Source organism: Bombyx mori, chromosome 10, assembly GCF_030269925.1.
Source record: "Bombyx mori chromosome 10, ASM3026992v2".
Classification (NCBI taxonomy): domain Eukaryota; kingdom Metazoa; phylum Arthropoda; class Insecta; order Lepidoptera; family Bombycidae; genus Bombyx; species Bombyx mori.
The window spans coordinates 15,369,182-15,386,997 of NC_085116.1; the positions used below are offsets into that span (position 1 = coordinate 15,369,182).

Here is a 17,816-nt window from a genome sequence, read left to right on the forward strand (position 1 = left end):
GACCTCGAACCCTTGCTACCCTAATGTAAGGGTTGGGGTTGATTTATGTACCGATTCGTATCCGTGAACTTAATTACATTGATAACAGCTGGGGACTGTCGATGTCATAAATTTACTGTCCATGGTATGGACTTTGCTAATCCGAAAATCGGGAATGACGCCATTCTAAGCTACATTCACAAATTTCTTATTTTTTAATAACATAAAATTAGGAATATTGTGTTCGTAACGTGATCAACAATTCATTTCTTATCACTAAATTATTAAAAGGCGGTAATTTAATAAGACAGTCGTCGTGGCCGAAAGAATAAGACGTCCGGTGCATTCGTATCGAGCGATGCAACGGTGTTCGAATCCCGCAGGCGGGTACCAATTTTTCTAATGAAATACGTACTTAACAAATGTTCACGATTGACTTCCCCGGTGAAGGAATAACATCGTGTAATAAAAATCCATTATACTTCTGAATTAGAGACCCGCGAGATTGATACAGGCCTCAGGATCTTTTAACTATTAAAGCTTCAAATACTTACTTCCGACAAGATTTGCCGATAATCCGCCATCTTGGATGCTGTAGATTAAAATCTGAAGATATAAATACGTCTTAGACCTCCATTATGTTGTCAATTACGGTACAATAAAAGCTTTTTGCGCTGATAAAATGTAATTTATACGTTTCAGATAGTACATGCGGGGATTGGTATTGAGCTTCTAGATTAGAAAAATGTCTTCACGGTCTGTGCACTGCCGGTATCTACTCTATATTATTTTTAATATTATAAAGCTGACGAGTTTGTTTGTTTGAACGCGCTAATCTTAGTAACTACTGGTCCGATTTAAAAAAATCTTTCAGTGTTAGATAGTCTATTTATTGAGGAAGGCTATAGGCTTTTTAACATCACAGTAAGACCAATACAAGTGGAGCAGCAATAAAGAATGTTTCAAAATAGGGGTTAAATAGCTCCTTAAAATTCTATAATTCAAAAATAATTTCACTTTCTACGTAATGGAAGTGGGGGGTAAAATTTAGCGTTATGTCCAAGTAACTATTCCACGCGGACGGAGTCGCGGTCAAAAGCTAGTCATTGATAATTTCTTATTCATTTTATAGTACATTGAAGTCGCATTTAATTACCATATATCTATATATGTATATATCGTTTAGAAGTGTTAACGAGCTACGGCCCAACGATAGTAAGTAAACCCTGAACCCATAAGCAACGTATGCCGCCACCCATCTAGAGACATGAGTCTATATTACAACAACTGCCCCATCCTTAAGTAATTTTTTTCGTTATGTTCAAGTACTCTTTATACCGGAACTATTTACTTGAGAACATTTCTTTTTCCACAGCTACTTAATTGGTTATTTTTATCAAACATCATCTAAAGTTTTCGGGTTGGTATCCTTTTTGTAGGACACCCTGTATTTCAATGATTTCGCAGCGAAATCTATGGTGGGTAGGTAGTTTTAATGAAAAGGAATATATATAAAAAAAATCCTGTTTTTTTTTTATAAGAATAAGTTTTATTTATTTGTGAACAATACGAAAATGCCTGTTTGTCATAATGGACGCTTTGCTTCTATACCAAAAAAAACATTTCAATAATGTATCTGTGAGTGACTGCGAGGATGGGAATGTGCACGGTAAAAACGGCAAAAATGCATTCACTAATTCCAAACGAATTCAGAAGAAACGTCATAACTCCATTTTTATAAACCTTTCTGATGGAAACGGGCTTATAGATTTTTTAAACTATTTTATCAAGTTTATAAAAAGATACAACATAAGTCAGAAGGGGAAAATCTGTTCCTATATGCTTAAAGATTCATTCTGAATTAACGTGCCCTCAATAAAGTTAGATTTTGTTTTTATATCTTCGGGCGCGGAGGGAATGCGATTGATTTAATCTTAACACAAAATTACAACAATGGTCTCAAACTAATAAAATGGTTTATTTCCCGATAATTACTACTGGTTACTAGGGCGATTATTTTCAATCACAAACTCAAAGTCACATCGGTTGTTTGATCACGACCCGACGACGATGAGACAATCTTTCATTCTCCTCCTCCTCCTCGCGTCGTTTTCTCACTGATGAGGGTCGTGACCATTATATGTCGACAGGATTTTGCTCCTTGTAATGTCCCGCCAGCGCCTCCGATCATTGGCCGCATTAAGGACGTCGTGGAATGGAATCTCTAGTGTGGTGCGGATTTGGTCGAACCACCTTGTCGGACTTGTCTTTCAATAGCCACACTCAAATTTAATGTATTTCGACTGCTATTTTACTGTCCGAATTTTTCTTTTCATACCTCACAATTCAATAAGTCGAACTGACTGTTGATTAAATTATTATTCTAATCATTTGAATAGATTTATCGTATCATATTAATGGGTATCGTTTAAGCTTTACAGTTATGCTGCTATTTATTTCGTCGCTATAAAAATGAACAAAAAATAACACATTAATAAAATGGATTACTAATCTAAGGGACTAATACTTCTTCGGGATCGGTAGTAGTCTTTAATGTAGTTGTTGTAGTAATTAATGTAGACTCTAAATTATGTGTTGCATCAGTAACTGAATTGCCAAATTCAGTTGTTGACGTGACTTCTTCAATAGCTGAAGTAGTAGCTGCACTTGTTGTAACATCACCTCCATTTATTGTTGTATTAATTTCAGTTGTTATAGTGTTAGGTTCAGTTTTTGGAATTGTAGCTTCAATTGTTGAAATGGTAGCTTCAGTTGTTTCAGTATCGTCCAAAGTGGTTGTTATATCAATTTTAGTTACTGAGGAGATAGGTTCGGTGTTTGGAATAGCGGCTTCGTCTGTTGTATTGGTAGATTCAGTTGTTGGAATGGTAACTTCAGTTGTCGAATCTATAGCCTCTGTTTTTGATCCGCTCTCTTCAGCTATGGAGGATATACCCTCAGTAGGTACAGTTAGTGTAGTTTTTGTTTCATCATATTTTAGCTTCAATTTAATTGATGCTTCAGTCATTGAAGTGACAGTCCCAGAATTTGAAACATTTTCTTCGGTAATTGAACCTACGTTTGTTGTTTTATTAGGTTCGGTTATTACTGATGTAGATTCAACATTCGCACTTAATATTGTAGATTCATATGTTGTCGGTAGCGTTGTGATAGCGTTTGGAGTATTTATAGATGCTGCAGATGCAAGTGAAGTCAATTTAGTGGACGTTACAAATTGTTTTACATTCGTTTTGGATTCATTTCCTTTTGCGATATCTGTAAGTACGTTATCGATTTCAACCAATTCTGCCGATTGCAAGAAACTTAAGCGGCTCTTCAAATTCATGAAGCCGTCCACCCTGCAAACTGATTTGCATAATTCTTCGTTCTCAAATTTATTAGAGGTTGGGCATCCTCTCCATGTGACCTTGATACAGCTAGCATTCACGTAGGTGTACACATCATTTTGAATTTTACTGCACGTTTTGGTGTTTATAGGACTGCTGCAACTATCTGTAGAAGAAAAAAAAGAAGAAAATAGATATTGCTAAGATATAAGGTTTGTTGCCCGGCCGCTGTAAGTATTAAGCCATTTTGAATCCGGAAACAGCTGTCTACCATCGGTGTCTTCTCTTCCCAATTTACCTATGCAATAACTTCAACCAAACTACATCCGGATCGAACTTGTTGATGCACAGACAGCCAATCTTCTGGCTAATGTTCTTAATATGTTTCATCCCGATACTTATTGCAGTATGATTGGGATCTGTGGAGATCTATTATGGTCTGAGTCAGGTTTTAAGCACCTATTAGGCCTTCAGTATACAAATATCGATAGTAAAAGAGGTAGAGGTATTTTGATAGTAGATACTGTATGAAGTCGTCGTGGCCTAAAGGATAAGACGTCCGGTGCATTCGTATATAGCGATGCAACGGTGTTCGAATCCCGAAGGCGGGTACCAATTTTTCGTATGAAATACGTACTTAACAATTGTTCATGATTGACTTCCACGGTGAAGGAATAACATCGTGTAATAAAAATCAAACCCGCAAAATTATAATTTGCGTAATTACTGGTGGTAGGACCTCTTGTGAGTCCGCACGGGTAGGTACCACCGCCCCGCCTATTTCTGCCGTGAAGCAGTAATGCGTTTCGGTTTGAAGAGTGGGGCAGCCGTTGTAACTATACTGAGACCTTAGAACTTATATCTCAAGGTGTGTGGCGCATTTACGTTGTAGATGTCTATGGGTTCCGGTAACCACTTAACACCAGGCGGGCTGTGAGCTCGTCCACACATCTAGGCAATAAAAAAAAAATTAAAAATAAAAAGCATGTCATTTAAGATTTAATTGAACTTTATAAGTTCGCTGTTAGTTTTGAAGCTTAATAAGCAAATTTTTAAGTACCTGAATATTTAAGTTGTAGTAACTTACCTTTCGATCCATGATCAGGTAGAAGCTGCTTAGGAACATCAACAGTGTCTGTATCTAATGTAAAGATGCAATGATGGGAGCAATCTGATTCGGTATCGAACTTGTTGAGTGTCGGGCATCCGCGCCAGTATTCTATCTCGCATCGCGACCCTGGCTTGTAGTAGGAGAACACTGGAGTTGACTTGAGGCCACAGTCGCTTGTATTCAAAGGGCTTAAGCAGTAATCAATCGGGCCTTAAAGACAAAAGAAAAGCAGTATAATATTATGTAATAGTAAATTAGTGAGAAATCGTTTTGTAATTTCATTTTCATTGCCGGTCCCAAACCCGGATGAGAAAAGAGGAGGGTTGAGTAGAGCTGGACATTCCTACCGTGAAACGTCAATGCCGAGCACTGGGCGGCGGAAAATAACCCAGCCCCCGGATACGACCAGAGACCCGGAGCGGGACCAGTTTGCCGTGAAGGACTAAATCCCTTCGAAATACTGATGTGGAAGGACGTGGGAACCCACCACAATCATATCCCAAGAGAGTCATGGACAGAGAAACATTTAAACTGTTTCAAGGCCATGACCACGACCCTCAGTAATGAGGAAACCGACGCAAGGAAGAGGATGAGTTATGAATTTAACGGATAACCTTTTAAAGCTTATTTCGCTGTTTACTCCCCTATACATCCTAGATTAAAGCACAAAATCGATACATGCAGCTCGTACCGAAAATACTAATGTCGTGCTAGTGAAAAACTATAATATACATTTCTATCTCTTGGTGATTTAACAAGAATTTAAAAAGATTTGCGGTAGGCAGCGGCTTGGCTCTGCCCCTGGCATTGCTGAAGTCCATGAGCGACGGTAACCACTCACCATCAGGTGGGCCGTATGCTTGTCAGCATACAAGGGCAATAAAAATAAAAAAAAATTGTGCCATTATCCTGGGGTAAAACTGGATCTGCTCCATCATGAAACGGCTACGACTTAAACTTAGAAGCGATCAGACAGTGAAGAGAAGACAGTGCTAGAACGCTTCATAGAGAAATCGGAATGGCACGATAAAGCTTTTAGCCGCTGCAAGCTGTATCCCTGGTCCAGGCGACCAGTGGCGAGCAGTGGCCTTGGACTTTGGCCTTTAGGTCTTTTACCATTCTCGTCGAATGCGACGAAGAGGTCAAGGGATGACTTAACCCACAAAGAACCCACTGAGTTTCTTCTGATGATCTTCACAGCAGATTGCAATTCCGATTCAGTGAGGCACTGCTCTTGCTAGGGAAGATTTAGCAGGATCTTTCAGCTTGAGCCCAGAATAGCCTCGAGACCTCGAGACTTCGAGACTACTGTCAGTTATATTTAACAAAGGCGCTCATTAAACAAAAGTGAATGATTATTTGAAAAAAATTGTGTTTGACCTACAATGACTAAATTATGAAGACGAGCTGTCAGCCCACCTGGTGTCAAGTGGTTACTGGGCCAATAGACATCTACAACGTAAATGCGCCACCCACCTTGAAATAGAAGTTCTAAGGTCTCAAGTATTTACAACGGCTGCCCCACCCTTCAAACCGAAACGCATTGTTGCTTCACGGCAGAAATAGGCAGGGTGGTGGTACCTACCCGGGCGGACTTAGAAGAGGTCCTACCACCAGTAGAAGTAAGTACCAACACTGAGCATCAAAACGCGTTATTGTGCAAACTCTCAATGAAGATATGGATGTAGTCCTGCGTAATGTAGGCCAGGAGACGAACGCCATGTTCTACTACTGTCATTTTTCCGATAGCTGTGTCTACCCTTGCTGTGCTACTGCTCTTACTAGGGTTAGTAGCTGCAATGTTTGAGTCCTCGCCTACAAGTCCAGTGAAGCTAGCATAACCCCTCGAGGTTACTGGTAATAGGTAGGTAAAAAAGCTGTGCTTTTTTATTTACCTTGTAGGCAGACAAGCATAGGGCCCACCTAATGGTGAGTGGTTACTGTCGCCCATGGATTTCAACAATGCCAGGGGCAGAGCCAAGGTGCTGTCTACCGTTTAATACTTTCCACAAGCCTCGTTTGACGAAATTTGATTGCTTTTTATAACTGCTATTACAGAAAGCTATCATACGTAACGCGGTGCGTATCGTGAGGAAGCTTCTCATTCTGGACTTTTCTGGAGCCCTAACTACACGTCCTCGTCGAACCCGTGGCTTGCGACGAAGGGCTCGACGACCAATTAAACCATAGACACAGCACACTGAGTTTCTCGCCGGATCTTCTCAGTAGGTCGCGTTTCCGATCCGGTGGTAGATTCTGCGAAGCACTGCTCTTGCTAGGGTCAGTGTTAGCAACACTCCGGTTAGAGCCCCGTGAGCTCACCAACACGTTAGGGTGAAGCTGAAATAGCCTCTCAAGGCTATCAGCATAGGTAGTAATGAAAAAAAAACATGTGGCTTGTGTCATAGACACAGTCAGCTGCAACCTATTCTTTGCGAATATTAAGAGAATATTTGCTCTTTTAAAAAATGTATCTTTCTAATAATATTTATATAAATTTTGTAGGAGTTATTATTTATTTATTTAAAGAGCAAACTTACTTGTGACAGCACATTTGAACAAACAAAATAACGCAAGCAATTGTCCATTACCGTAAAAACACATAATGAACTCAACTTGATCATTTAATTGGGCGTTTCAATCTCATTTCGTGTAATTAACTGCAGTTTTAATACACCGTGGAAACAACTTCAGTGATTGATTTAATAATTAACATTTTATGGGCCAAGGTTTGTGTTTACGGCAGTCTTGGAGGCTACAAGACTCACCTTATCAATCCAGGTGAGAGCTCGGCTTTCTGCTTCTGTGTGCTAAGTGTGAGTTTTTTGACGTCCTCGATAGCGTAAAAGTTACCTAAATCAAATTTGTATGCAGTTAGAACAGCGCCCCTAGCGGCAAACGGAGGCACCTGTTCCAACTCCATACAAATTTGAGTTGACTTTTACGCTATAGAGAACGTTAAAAAACTCGCACTTAGCACACTGTTAATAACTTTATGTTTCCATGTACTCTTGCAGTGGTCGCGTCTCCATTTCTCTTGTGTATTTCACACCAAGGTTTGTACAGGAACATGGGCAATGCAAATGGCAAACTACAATTTTTGTTTTGAGTCAAAGGTTTATCTGCTTTAGTTGGAAGCAAAATTCGATTTATTTTAATTTTTGAACAGACACAGCAGATGACTTTGTTCGAAACAGCGCCATCTATGTGAACTACTTAAAAAATGGCCAGGCTTAATGATAACACGGATTCAATGCTGTTGCAAGCCAGCAGATGACAGTGTTTCTTTTTAAATAAAACTCTTTTACGATCAAATTCCTTTTACTTATATCATTTATCAGAGCAAAGAAATTATCTTAATATGAATTTTTTAAAAGAAATTAATTCTCTTAGAAATAAATAAACCGTCTTAATTTTTAGCAAACGGATTATGCATTTTTTTATTGAAGGAGGTATTATAACGTTTTAAACAAACTCTTAAAAATATTATTATCATCTAGAAAACTTATTTTCTCCTTAAAAAAGGTATATTCATTAACATGACCAAATATTCTGTGTGGCAAACTAGTACCATTTTTTTAATGCTAAAGCTCCATCTAGCGAAGGTTGATCGCAACTCTTATTTGTGTGATCTCAATTGCATATTTCAAGATTGTGAACGTGGATGCTATATTATGATTTTATTTCGTCTGTGCCGCTTCTTCTTCGCACTTTTCGATTTTTCTGTTTTTTACCACAATTACCGAGCCACAGATCGCACACAAAATCTGAAAAAAATAATAATACAGAAGGCATTTAGACTTACAAACATTTACTTGATTAAATTAAGCAGATTCTATACATTTAAATGGTTTGTATAAGAAATCCTAAATTCAACGGTTTTTAATTGCTATTTTCTTCCCGTTCCGTGTTATAAAGCGAGCAGTCAGTGTGCTTAGTGCGAGTTTTTTAACGTTCTCGATAGCGTAAAAGTTAGCCAAATTTTGTATGCAGTGGGAACAGCGTCTCTAGCGGCAAACGTAAGCAATTTTTTTTCCTACCTAAGCTGGTAGCCTAGAGGCTATTCCGGCGTAACCTTAACTAGTAGGTGAGCTCACGGGGCTCAAACCTGACGAAGTTGCTAACACGAACCCTAGCAAGAGCCGTGCTTCGCAGAATCTACCACCGGATCGGAAACGCGATCCACTGAGAAGATCCGGCGAGAAACTCAGTGGGCTGTGTCTGAGGGTTAATTTGCTCGTCGAGCCCTTCGTCGCAAGCGACGGGTTCGACGAGAACGGTGACCGGTGCTTGAAGTACCTAGAAGCACCGCTAGTGGATCGGGAGGATCCGAAATGACCACGTAGGCAAACGATCCCATTCCATACAAATATGAGCTAACTTTTACGCTATCGAAAACGTTAAAAAACTCGCACTAAGCACACAGAACCGAAAACAGAAGGTAGATTCTGCGAAGCACTGCTCTTGTTAGGGCCAGTGTTAGCAACACTCCGGTTTGAGCCCCGTGAGCTCATCTACAAGTTAGGGTGAAGCTGAAATAGCAAGCATAGGCAGGAAATAAAACAAAAGATTACTATGACATTGTCTATGACCGTTTGCCTGGTTCAATAGTCGGATTTGAATCAGCTGTTCAATTTCCACAGCTGAATGTTTGTTACGATGATAACATTGGAACCTCACTCACCTCAAGCATAATCAGATTGATGGTAACAGCGAGCACCAGATAGGCCGTATCTCTGAAGGCCTTGATGACCAAGTCCGTGCATCCGGCCGGGTGGTAGACCCTCTGGGCTTTGCAGAGCTCTCTCTCTTTCTCCTGGAGCAGGGGAGATCGCTGCGGGTCGTAAGTGGGACAGCAAGAGATAGGGACATCGGGGGGGAAGTATTTAGGAATCTTTGGGTTTTTGTAATCTTCTGGACTGTAGACACCGCAGCAGGCTAACTGTGGAGTAGAAAGCGATGTTTTTCTTGAGATAACTAGAGTTATTAATGTACTACTAGTTGATAAGTAGGCAGCGGCTTAACGGTAGGCAGCGCATTAGCTCTGCCCCTGGCATTGCTGAAGTCCATAGGCGACGGTAACCATCACTCAACATCAGGTTGGCTGTATGCTCGTCTGCATACAAATAACAGTACTAGGTATATAAGTGGCTACATCTAGTTCTTCTTTTGCTTCTATATTCATTAATGTGCTATTTGTTTGTTTCTCTTAAAAATTCATTTGTTTTTATAACTGGATTATCAGCTTTATGTTTCCTATTTGTTATATTTTGTTATGCTGAGCTGTTGGCCTTCTTTGAAATAAATAAGTAACAATATAAACATCTCTAAATTGATTGTAATTTTTTTTTTATTGCTTAGATGTGTGGACTAGCTCACAGCCCACCTGGTGTTAAGTGGTTACTGGAGCCCATAGACATCTACAAAGTAAATGGGCATAATACACCTTGAGATACAGTTCTAAGTTCTCAGTATAGTCACAACGGCTGCCCCACCCTTCAAACCGAAACGCATTACTGCTTCACGGCAGAAATAGGCGGGGCGGTGGTACCTACCCGTGCGGACTCACAAGAGGTCCTACCACCAGTAATTACGCAAATTATAATTCTGCGGGTTTGATTTTTATTGCACGATGTTATTCCTTCACCGTGGAAGTCAATCGTGAACATTTATTGAGTACGTATTTCATTAGAAAAATTGGTACCCGCCTGCGGGATTCAAACATCGGTGCATCGCTCGATACGAATGCACCGGACGTCTTATCCTTTAGGCCACGACGACTTCAAAACCGAAGCCCACTTCAGTGTAAGCCGTTAGTCACTTTGAAGCGTGAAATCAAAATAAGTATTGTATTGTAGAACGACTGTCCTACTCTTCAAATCGGTACAGAAAATTTATTCGCGGCAGAAATAGACAAAACGGTAATGGTACTTACTCGTGTGGGCCTACAATTAGTCCTACCACCAGTTAGTATTGAAACTAGATTTCCGGGAACATTGAACTAAAAGATTTGCTATTAGCTTTGGATTATTTAACACAACGTCGTTGTCAAACCAAAATCTGCTATGTGCACTTTTTGAGATTTTTACTTTTTGACCTTTTCGTATATAGTTCACAGCCCTATCTACCGTTTTAAAAATACTCTTAGGTGTCTATAGCTTTAATATTTATCTATAGCTTTCATTTGATATAGTTCTTAAAAATTCACGTTCATAAAAAAATGTATACGAAAATTATTGCACATAGCAGATTTTGGTTTGACAGCGACGATAAACTTTTTTCTTAGGTCCAGTTAATTGAACTAACATCATGCTGTGTGGCAGCCCAGAGCTTCACGTGCCTCGAGTTATCTTCCTGGGCCAGTAGGAAGCTGTCCGCCAGGGACTTAGATAGTCCTTCCGCGTCTCTGGTACTCATTTTGACGGCAAGACCCGCGATCAGTGCTTGAATCATAGCCAGTATTATCAAGACTATTCGCATCTGAAAAATAGAGGTTTATCGATACCGATATTTTCTCTGGTGGTAGGACCTATTGTGAGTCCACACGGGTAGGTACCACCACCCCGCCTATTTCTACCGTGAAGCAGTAAAGCGTTTCGGTTTGAAGGGTGGGGTAACCGTTGTAACTATACTGAGACTTTAGAACTTATATCTCAAGGTGGGTGGCACATTTACGTTGTAGATGTCTATGAGCTCCAGTAACCACTTACCACCAGGTGGGCTGTGAACTCGTCCACCCAACTAAGCAATAAAAAAAAAGCCGATAAAATAGCCGGTTCCAAATTCGTTAGTTACAATATGATTTATTTATTTGCATAGGCGTGGCCAAAATCTCAGTAGCACTAGAAAGTGACTTGTAAAAATATGATTGTTTAGTGGCAGACCTGGACGGGATCGGAATGCCAATCCAACCTTTAATATACAGTAGTATCATATCGGGTACGACCGTTGGGGGTAGTTTGTGGTAAGTAGAGGAGATATTAAATCCGATTTGAAGGAAGTTAGGTAGGAAAAACAGGGTACGAAAACTGGCGTTGAGGGCCGATGATTGGGATGAATCAATGGCTCGAGAAAGTCGGGTGCGGATTTCTGAGTCCCCTCATCCTATTACTTGAAAGACATTTCATGTACGATCACCGGGTTGGTCGCTTTGTTCTTGACTGACCACTACGTTACAATGTCTAATGTCCGCTGGAGCAAGGTCTTTGTGAAAGGGTTTTTTATATTGCCCTTTTTGAGCAGACGAGCATTTTTTTATTGCTTAGACGGGCGCTCAAGCTCACAGCTCACCTGGTGTTAAGTGGTCACTGGAGCCCATAGACGTCTACAACGTAAATGCGCCACCCACCTTGATATATAAGTTCTAAGGTCTCAAGTATAGTTACGACGGCTGCCCCACTCTTCAAACCGAAACGCATTACTGCTTCACGGCAGAAATAGGCAGGGCGGTGGTACCTACCCGCGCAGACTCACAAGAGCTCCTACCACCAGTAATTACGCAAATTATAATTTTGCGGATTTGATTTTTTTTATTACACGACGTTATTCCTTCACCGTGGAAGTCAATTGTGAGCAAATTGGCATTGAAATTGGCATCATGGAAGTCAGCAATGCCAAGAGGAAAGCCAAACCGCTTATTTAAACCATCGAATGCAATCGGCGTTTGAGTGCAATTCTTTTATCAGCGTCGGGCGGAAATAGGCAGAAAGCGTCTACCCCATTCAATAATCTACAAAAGAAACGTTAAACGAAGAAAAAAACCAATTACATTTCCATACAAATAAGCCCTTCAGAAAGCCCTTCAATTATAATGGAACAGTTCGCGTGAAATGCCAACCAAGTTCAATTGAGAACTTGAAATACATTAGCTCCAAGGACGCGACCGACGAGGTGGAAACCCTCACATCAGATAAGTACGTACATAAGTGTTAGGGCTGCCTTCAACTTACTTATTACTGAGGCTCAGGTTGGTGAATACGAATTCTATTAAACAGATTCATTCTAAAAGGAAATACTTGGAATCTTTGAATATTAGCTGAAGGTAGCACTAGTAATAAAAAATCTATACTAAATCACCATCGATTCCATGGAAATCGATAACGCTCACGGCATAACCCTAAAAAGGAATTGCATTCTTAAATTTTAATATAGTCATGTTATCAAAGAATTTACGACTTATTGTTAATACAAAACTATGCTATTAAAATTACACAAAAAACAATATCGTTACCTCAATACCGCATATGTGGCTTGAGTATTTTAATACGCTTTTATTAGCTTCAGACGTATTTAAGTTAGTATGTAACGGAATCTTTGAACATGATTTTGACCCCCTTCAAAACGTCGAATTAACTCGGCATACTTATTAAGGACCGATGACAATTCAATGTTAAAAAAAAAAACAGTAAAAAAATTTTAAAATATTGAAATTCAACTAAAAATTGAAAAATAAATAATAGTTTCAAAAAACTAACAAAATACACTTTTATTATTGGTATCGGTATGTATGGTATCAGAAGTTATAAATATTTTATAAACATATATGAGTAGAAGGGTTATTTTGATAATATCCTGAAAAGCAGCTTTTTTACAATAAAATAATTATTTTACACTATTTTTAATTCAAATTTATTAAAATTTATTTTTTATTTTTTAGTTGGATTTTCTATAAAAGCGTATTTTGTTTGTTTTTTTAAACTTTAATATTATTTATTTAATATCATTTTTATTGCACTAGACGGTCGAACAAGCTCACGGCCCGTTGTTAAAGGATTATCGGAGCTCGTGGACATCAACGTGAATGCCGCCATCCATACGCAAATAAATAAATAAATATATATTTACAAAATAATCAGAAAGTCCTTATTTGCTAGCCGATTCGCAGCAGAAAGAAACTAGATAGACTACACTAAGTTCATAATACGCCATAGGCATGTCCCTTGATGTCCGTCTGGGCTCCTAAGACCACTGTAGGTAGGCCGAGTTTCAGGACTGACGTTGATGCAAACGTTGAGAGGTAAGTAGTCGTAAATAAAGTATAAAATGGTTTACCGTGTGCAATGGTTTGCTTCGCTTTTTGAATACGCCGACGTTAGAGTAGATGAGCATCGATATTGTGATGGCAGCGGTAACGGCAAGCACAACCATACCGACCAGCCGACTTGACTGCTCCACATCGTATATCTTCGTCGCTAGGGATGTCACTACCGTGATCACGATCAGCGTTAGGGCTGTGAGCTGTAAAAAATATTGCAAAGTTTTGTGCGTGTACTCTAATATCGTTTATTTCGTTTTCCAAGAGAAGCGTCCAGGAGTCCATGTTATTGTGAATGGTCATCGATGCCAAGGACACAGTTAATCCACTGCTTCTAAGTGAAGACTAGAAGAAGAACATGCCCGTTCCGGGAACACTAAAAAGAGATGTTGATGAGTTAAACAAGTTCCAAGTGCCTTCGATGGCGGGTAGTGCCATTGTAAATAGAGAAGACAGGATCAATTCAAACAATACCAGAGAGCACTCAAATAAAAACATAGAAATATCAAATGAGTCAAAATATAAAATATGTGTTTTTCCAAAAAAACACGTGTGGCACTCAAAGCCGGCAATAGAAGCTATGCAATAGCTTAAAAGTTGAGAAAAAAAATCTTACCATGGTGAAAGTGCTAATCGTCACGAAGGTAATCTTCCTGCATAAGTGGACGCTCGGTTTCTTTATCCGGAGCTTCCGTTTTCGGGAGCTCTCAACAGGGGAACCATCTTTCGGCAGCTCCAAGCTTACTTCCGAACCTCCAACTGGAGACGAAATGCACTTAATTATACAACCAAATACTTCATAACACACAATTGCAAACATTCAATTTTTTTTTCTGTAATCTGACGAAGCATGTTGCGGATAATAACATGTACTTTTAGGTTAGGAATATTGTGTTCTTTTTTTATAATAAATAAATTGAAATTTTATGTCAATGTCATAATAGTTATAATCATAGTCAATGCGACCAGGGGCTCATACATATAATAGAATTGAAATTGTTTATTTCATTTGAAGTTTACGTTTATTACAATTACAATAATTATTATAGCACACTAATTAAACTACAATCGGTGCCTAAAAGCCTACAAGCAAAATTAAAATTTTTACAGGTTTAACTTTTGTTACAGGATGTTATTCATTCATCTATCTATCTTCTATCTATATATATATATATATATATATATATATATATATATATATATATATATATATATATATATATATATATATATAAATGAATTGCTGTTCGTTAGTCTCGCTAAAACTCGAGAACGGCTGGAGAGATTTGGCTAATTTTGGTCTTGAATTATTTGTGGAAGTGCAGAGAAGGTTTAAAAGATGAAAAAATATAAAAAAGCTCGGAATTATTTAAAAAACAAACAATTTTGTTTTTCCTTTGATGTGACCCCTTGATGTGTCTTTTATTTATCGATTGAGGTACTACGAACTCTGCCGGGTCAACTAGTAACTATTAAAAAATATATTTTCTCTTACCCAGTTCAGTGTTAACAAAAATTGCATAAGTGACTTTATAGCACCGTATTACTTGGATACGTTTAAATTTAATTATAAACGTTTAAATATGTATTAAGTACATATATAGATAATAAACATTCAGACAAAAAGCAAACATACTTATTCATCACACGAATGTTTGGCCGATGCGGAAATCGAACCCACGACCCTCGGCACCACAGTCAAGAAGCTCTTAACTACTGCACCACTGAGCCAGTCCTTTTAAATAAACGGTATTAATGAAAATTACCTTTAATATCCTTGAGTTCCCCCATGTTCCCGTACTTTCTCGACGTTTCTCCGTAAATAAATCCGATCCCAGTTGAGTTAGCATATATACACATCGTCACAATTTCAGTGCAGCCACGGTTCGACGCTTGCATGCGAACAATGACGCTTTGATGTTTATTCAGCGTGGTTTATCGGTTGTTAGAGCGTGTATATCTTCAAGGCGTTCGTTTTGGATGCAGACAGATCTTGATCTTGTAGAGATTGAACTGTTTTAAGACAAGATAGAAGTTTAAGAGAATTACCACCGTCCTGCTAATTTCTGCCGTGAAGGAATAATGCGTTTCGGTTTGAAGGGTAGGGCAATCGTTGTAACTGTACTTGAGACCTTAGAACTTATATCTCAAGGTGGGTGGCGCATTTACGTTGTCGATGTCTATGGGCTCCAGTAACCACTTAACACCAGGTGGGCTGTGAGATCGTCCACTGATCTAAGCAATAAAAAAAAAGATTTTATATAGAGAAAGTTGAATGGTCTTTTTTTTTTTAATTGCTTTTAATTTTTAGACAGACCAAAGCAAGTAGAAATCACAAAGGGAATACCGCTGTCCCTCCTGAGATGAGAGATAGAAGGCTCAATTGGATTTCGATAAGGTGCCCATGATTGATTTGCGATAGAAATCACGGATTTGGAACCCCTGGGTCTGCGGACGGACTTCGCTTCTCTCTGCATTTTGTACCGCATGTTCTATGGGGAGTGTTCTGAGGAATTATTTGAGATGATTCCATCATCTCCTTTTTACTATCGCACCGCCCGCCACCGGAGTAGAGTTCATCCATACTACCAGGAGCCACTGCGTTCATCCACAGTGCGTTTCCAGAGATCTTTTTTGCCACGTACCATCCGGCTTTGGAATGAGCTCCCCTCCACGGTGTTTGCCGAGCGCTATGACATGTCCTTCTTCAAACGAGGCTTGTGGAGAGTACTCAACGGTAGGCAGCGGCTTGACTCTGCCCCTGGCATTGCTGACGTCTATGAGCGACGGTAACCAGTCACCATCACGTGAGCCGTATGCTCGTCTGCCTACAAGGGCAATAAAAATAAATAAATAAAAAGGTTGGACAAAGAAGGATAATTTATAAGGTTTTAAAAGTAAAACGTCAAAGCACATTCAATAGGAAAATTTTAAGCATCTAGGTAGCTTATTATCCGATTCAAGTTACTTCTTCCAACTTATATAAATACATTTCATTAAATTGTTGTCTATTATCTTCTATAAGTAACGCATCAAATAACGACTACCTTTTTACAGATTGCCTTCGGCTAACTCTAGCTCGTTCTATTACCTTTGATCCTCTGTAGCTAATACACGATTTGGTCAATTCTAATATCACCAAAGACGTCTTAAATGACACATAGTTCAACGAAAACTGACGCTTGTCATGCAAAAACGTGTGTCTCTTTATTTATCACAATTATCAGTACATGACGCGCTATGTCGATCGTGAGACAAATAATAATTGCAGTTTATTTTGCGTTTAGTACATTTCCGGCTTAAGTGCGGTCCGCTCAAGGGAAATGCAACTGAAACATCGGCTATTTCTTTAATCGATCATATATTTTAGAATCGATCGCCAGTTGTTTTGGAGTAGCTTATTAGCTGGTACAAAAACTGTTAACTTTTGTACGTATGGGATGCGAGCAGCTTCATTAGATGAAGATTTTTTATTCCACAGGAAAAAATCGCCGGATCCTCATCCACGCAGCAGATTGGGTATGTGGGAGTTGAACCTCACTAAAAACTCCTGCCGCTCACAGCCGGCGCCCTACCCCAGACCGGGCCGGAGCCCAGTCGGGGCTATTGAGACTGCGGGACAGGGTTGACGCAGAGCATATTACATCCATCCCACCGAGATGCAGAGGATAGCAGAAGGACATAAAAGACGCTTGTGAATCATAATGGCCCAGTACGGTCATATAAGACTGACAATGCCGGATAGCCTCAACGTAGCGGCATTAACATTATGATGCGCAAGGGCTTTGTTGGACATACACCGGTGGACTGGAAACCACCGGTGAGCGCAGTGTTGGGCATCCCCCTGCCCGGTAGACCGATGGGTTGCGGCGCTATCCGAAAAGGATTGAATGGGGAAGACGGAGGATCGTTCATTATAGCGGACTATGGGAGAGGCCTATCCAGCAGTGGAGAGATACAGGCTGATGATGATGGGCTTTGATGACCACATCGGTTGCGCCGTGAACTCCTTCAGATATCCATGAAATAAATGGGGAGGTAGCTGTGGCAGTTTAAAGAGATCACGCTTGTATAGATCCAAGGTCTAGTCGTTTATATAAGACAACGAAAATGTAACTATAAGTACATATATCAGTGCCCAGAGACAGAGTGAGATTTTGAAAACTCAGAGGCATTAGTAACATGTAATTTAACTTATTAATGTGATTTTAAAATATAGCGCTATGTCAGAGAGAGGTTCTCCTGAATGCGCGCGGTATATCCATGTTTTGTATTATTGTTGTTTGAAATGACTTTTTTAAATCACTTCTTACAATTAATGTGATTGTTTTTGCTGCTCGATTAA

General features: G+C 39.4%; 1 protein-coding gene across 4 annotated transcripts; it reads right to left on the reverse strand.

The window, feature by feature from the left end:
- Positions 1–7,739: 7,739 nt before the first annotated feature.
- LOC101740169 (uncharacterized) lies at positions 7,740–16,693 on the reverse strand. Of its 4 annotated transcripts, none has more exons than XM_004921631.5 (7): positions 16,563–16,693; positions 15,238–15,484; positions 14,088–14,230; positions 13,489–13,674; positions 10,744–10,917; positions 9,122–9,379; positions 7,740–8,204 (listed from the first exon to the last, which is right to left on the reverse strand). In XM_004921631.5, exons 2-7 carry the CDS (start codon positions 15,368–15,370, stop codon positions 8,118–8,120), a joined length of 981 nt encoding a protein of 326 aa, XP_004921688.3. In that variant the 5' UTR covers positions 15,371–15,484; positions 16,563–16,693; the 3' UTR covers positions 7,740–8,117. The 4 variants fall into 4 exon arrangements, with proteins under 4 accessions (XP_004921688.3, XP_037869511.1, XP_062526708.1 ...); XM_038013583.2 differs by having other exon boundaries at positions 16,519–16,654; XM_062670724.1 differs by lacking the exon at positions 10,744–10,917 and having other exon boundaries at positions 16,563–16,687.
- Between the last annotated feature and the right edge of the window lie 1,123 nt (positions 16,694–17,816).

Coding starts and splice junctions, on each gene's coding strand:
- LOC101740169 (XM_004921631.5), bottom strand. CDS start 15,370: ATGCAAGCGTCGAACCGTGGCTGCACTGAAATTGTGACGATGTGTATA. Junction 14,231..15,237: donor GGAACTCAAGGATATTAAAG/GTAATTTTCATT, acceptor TTTCGTCTCCAG/TTGGAGGTTCGGAAGTAAGC. Junction 9,380..10,743: donor GGGCTGCCACACAGCATGAT/GTTAGTTCAATT, acceptor TCTACTCCACAG/TTAGCCTGCTGCGGTGTCTA.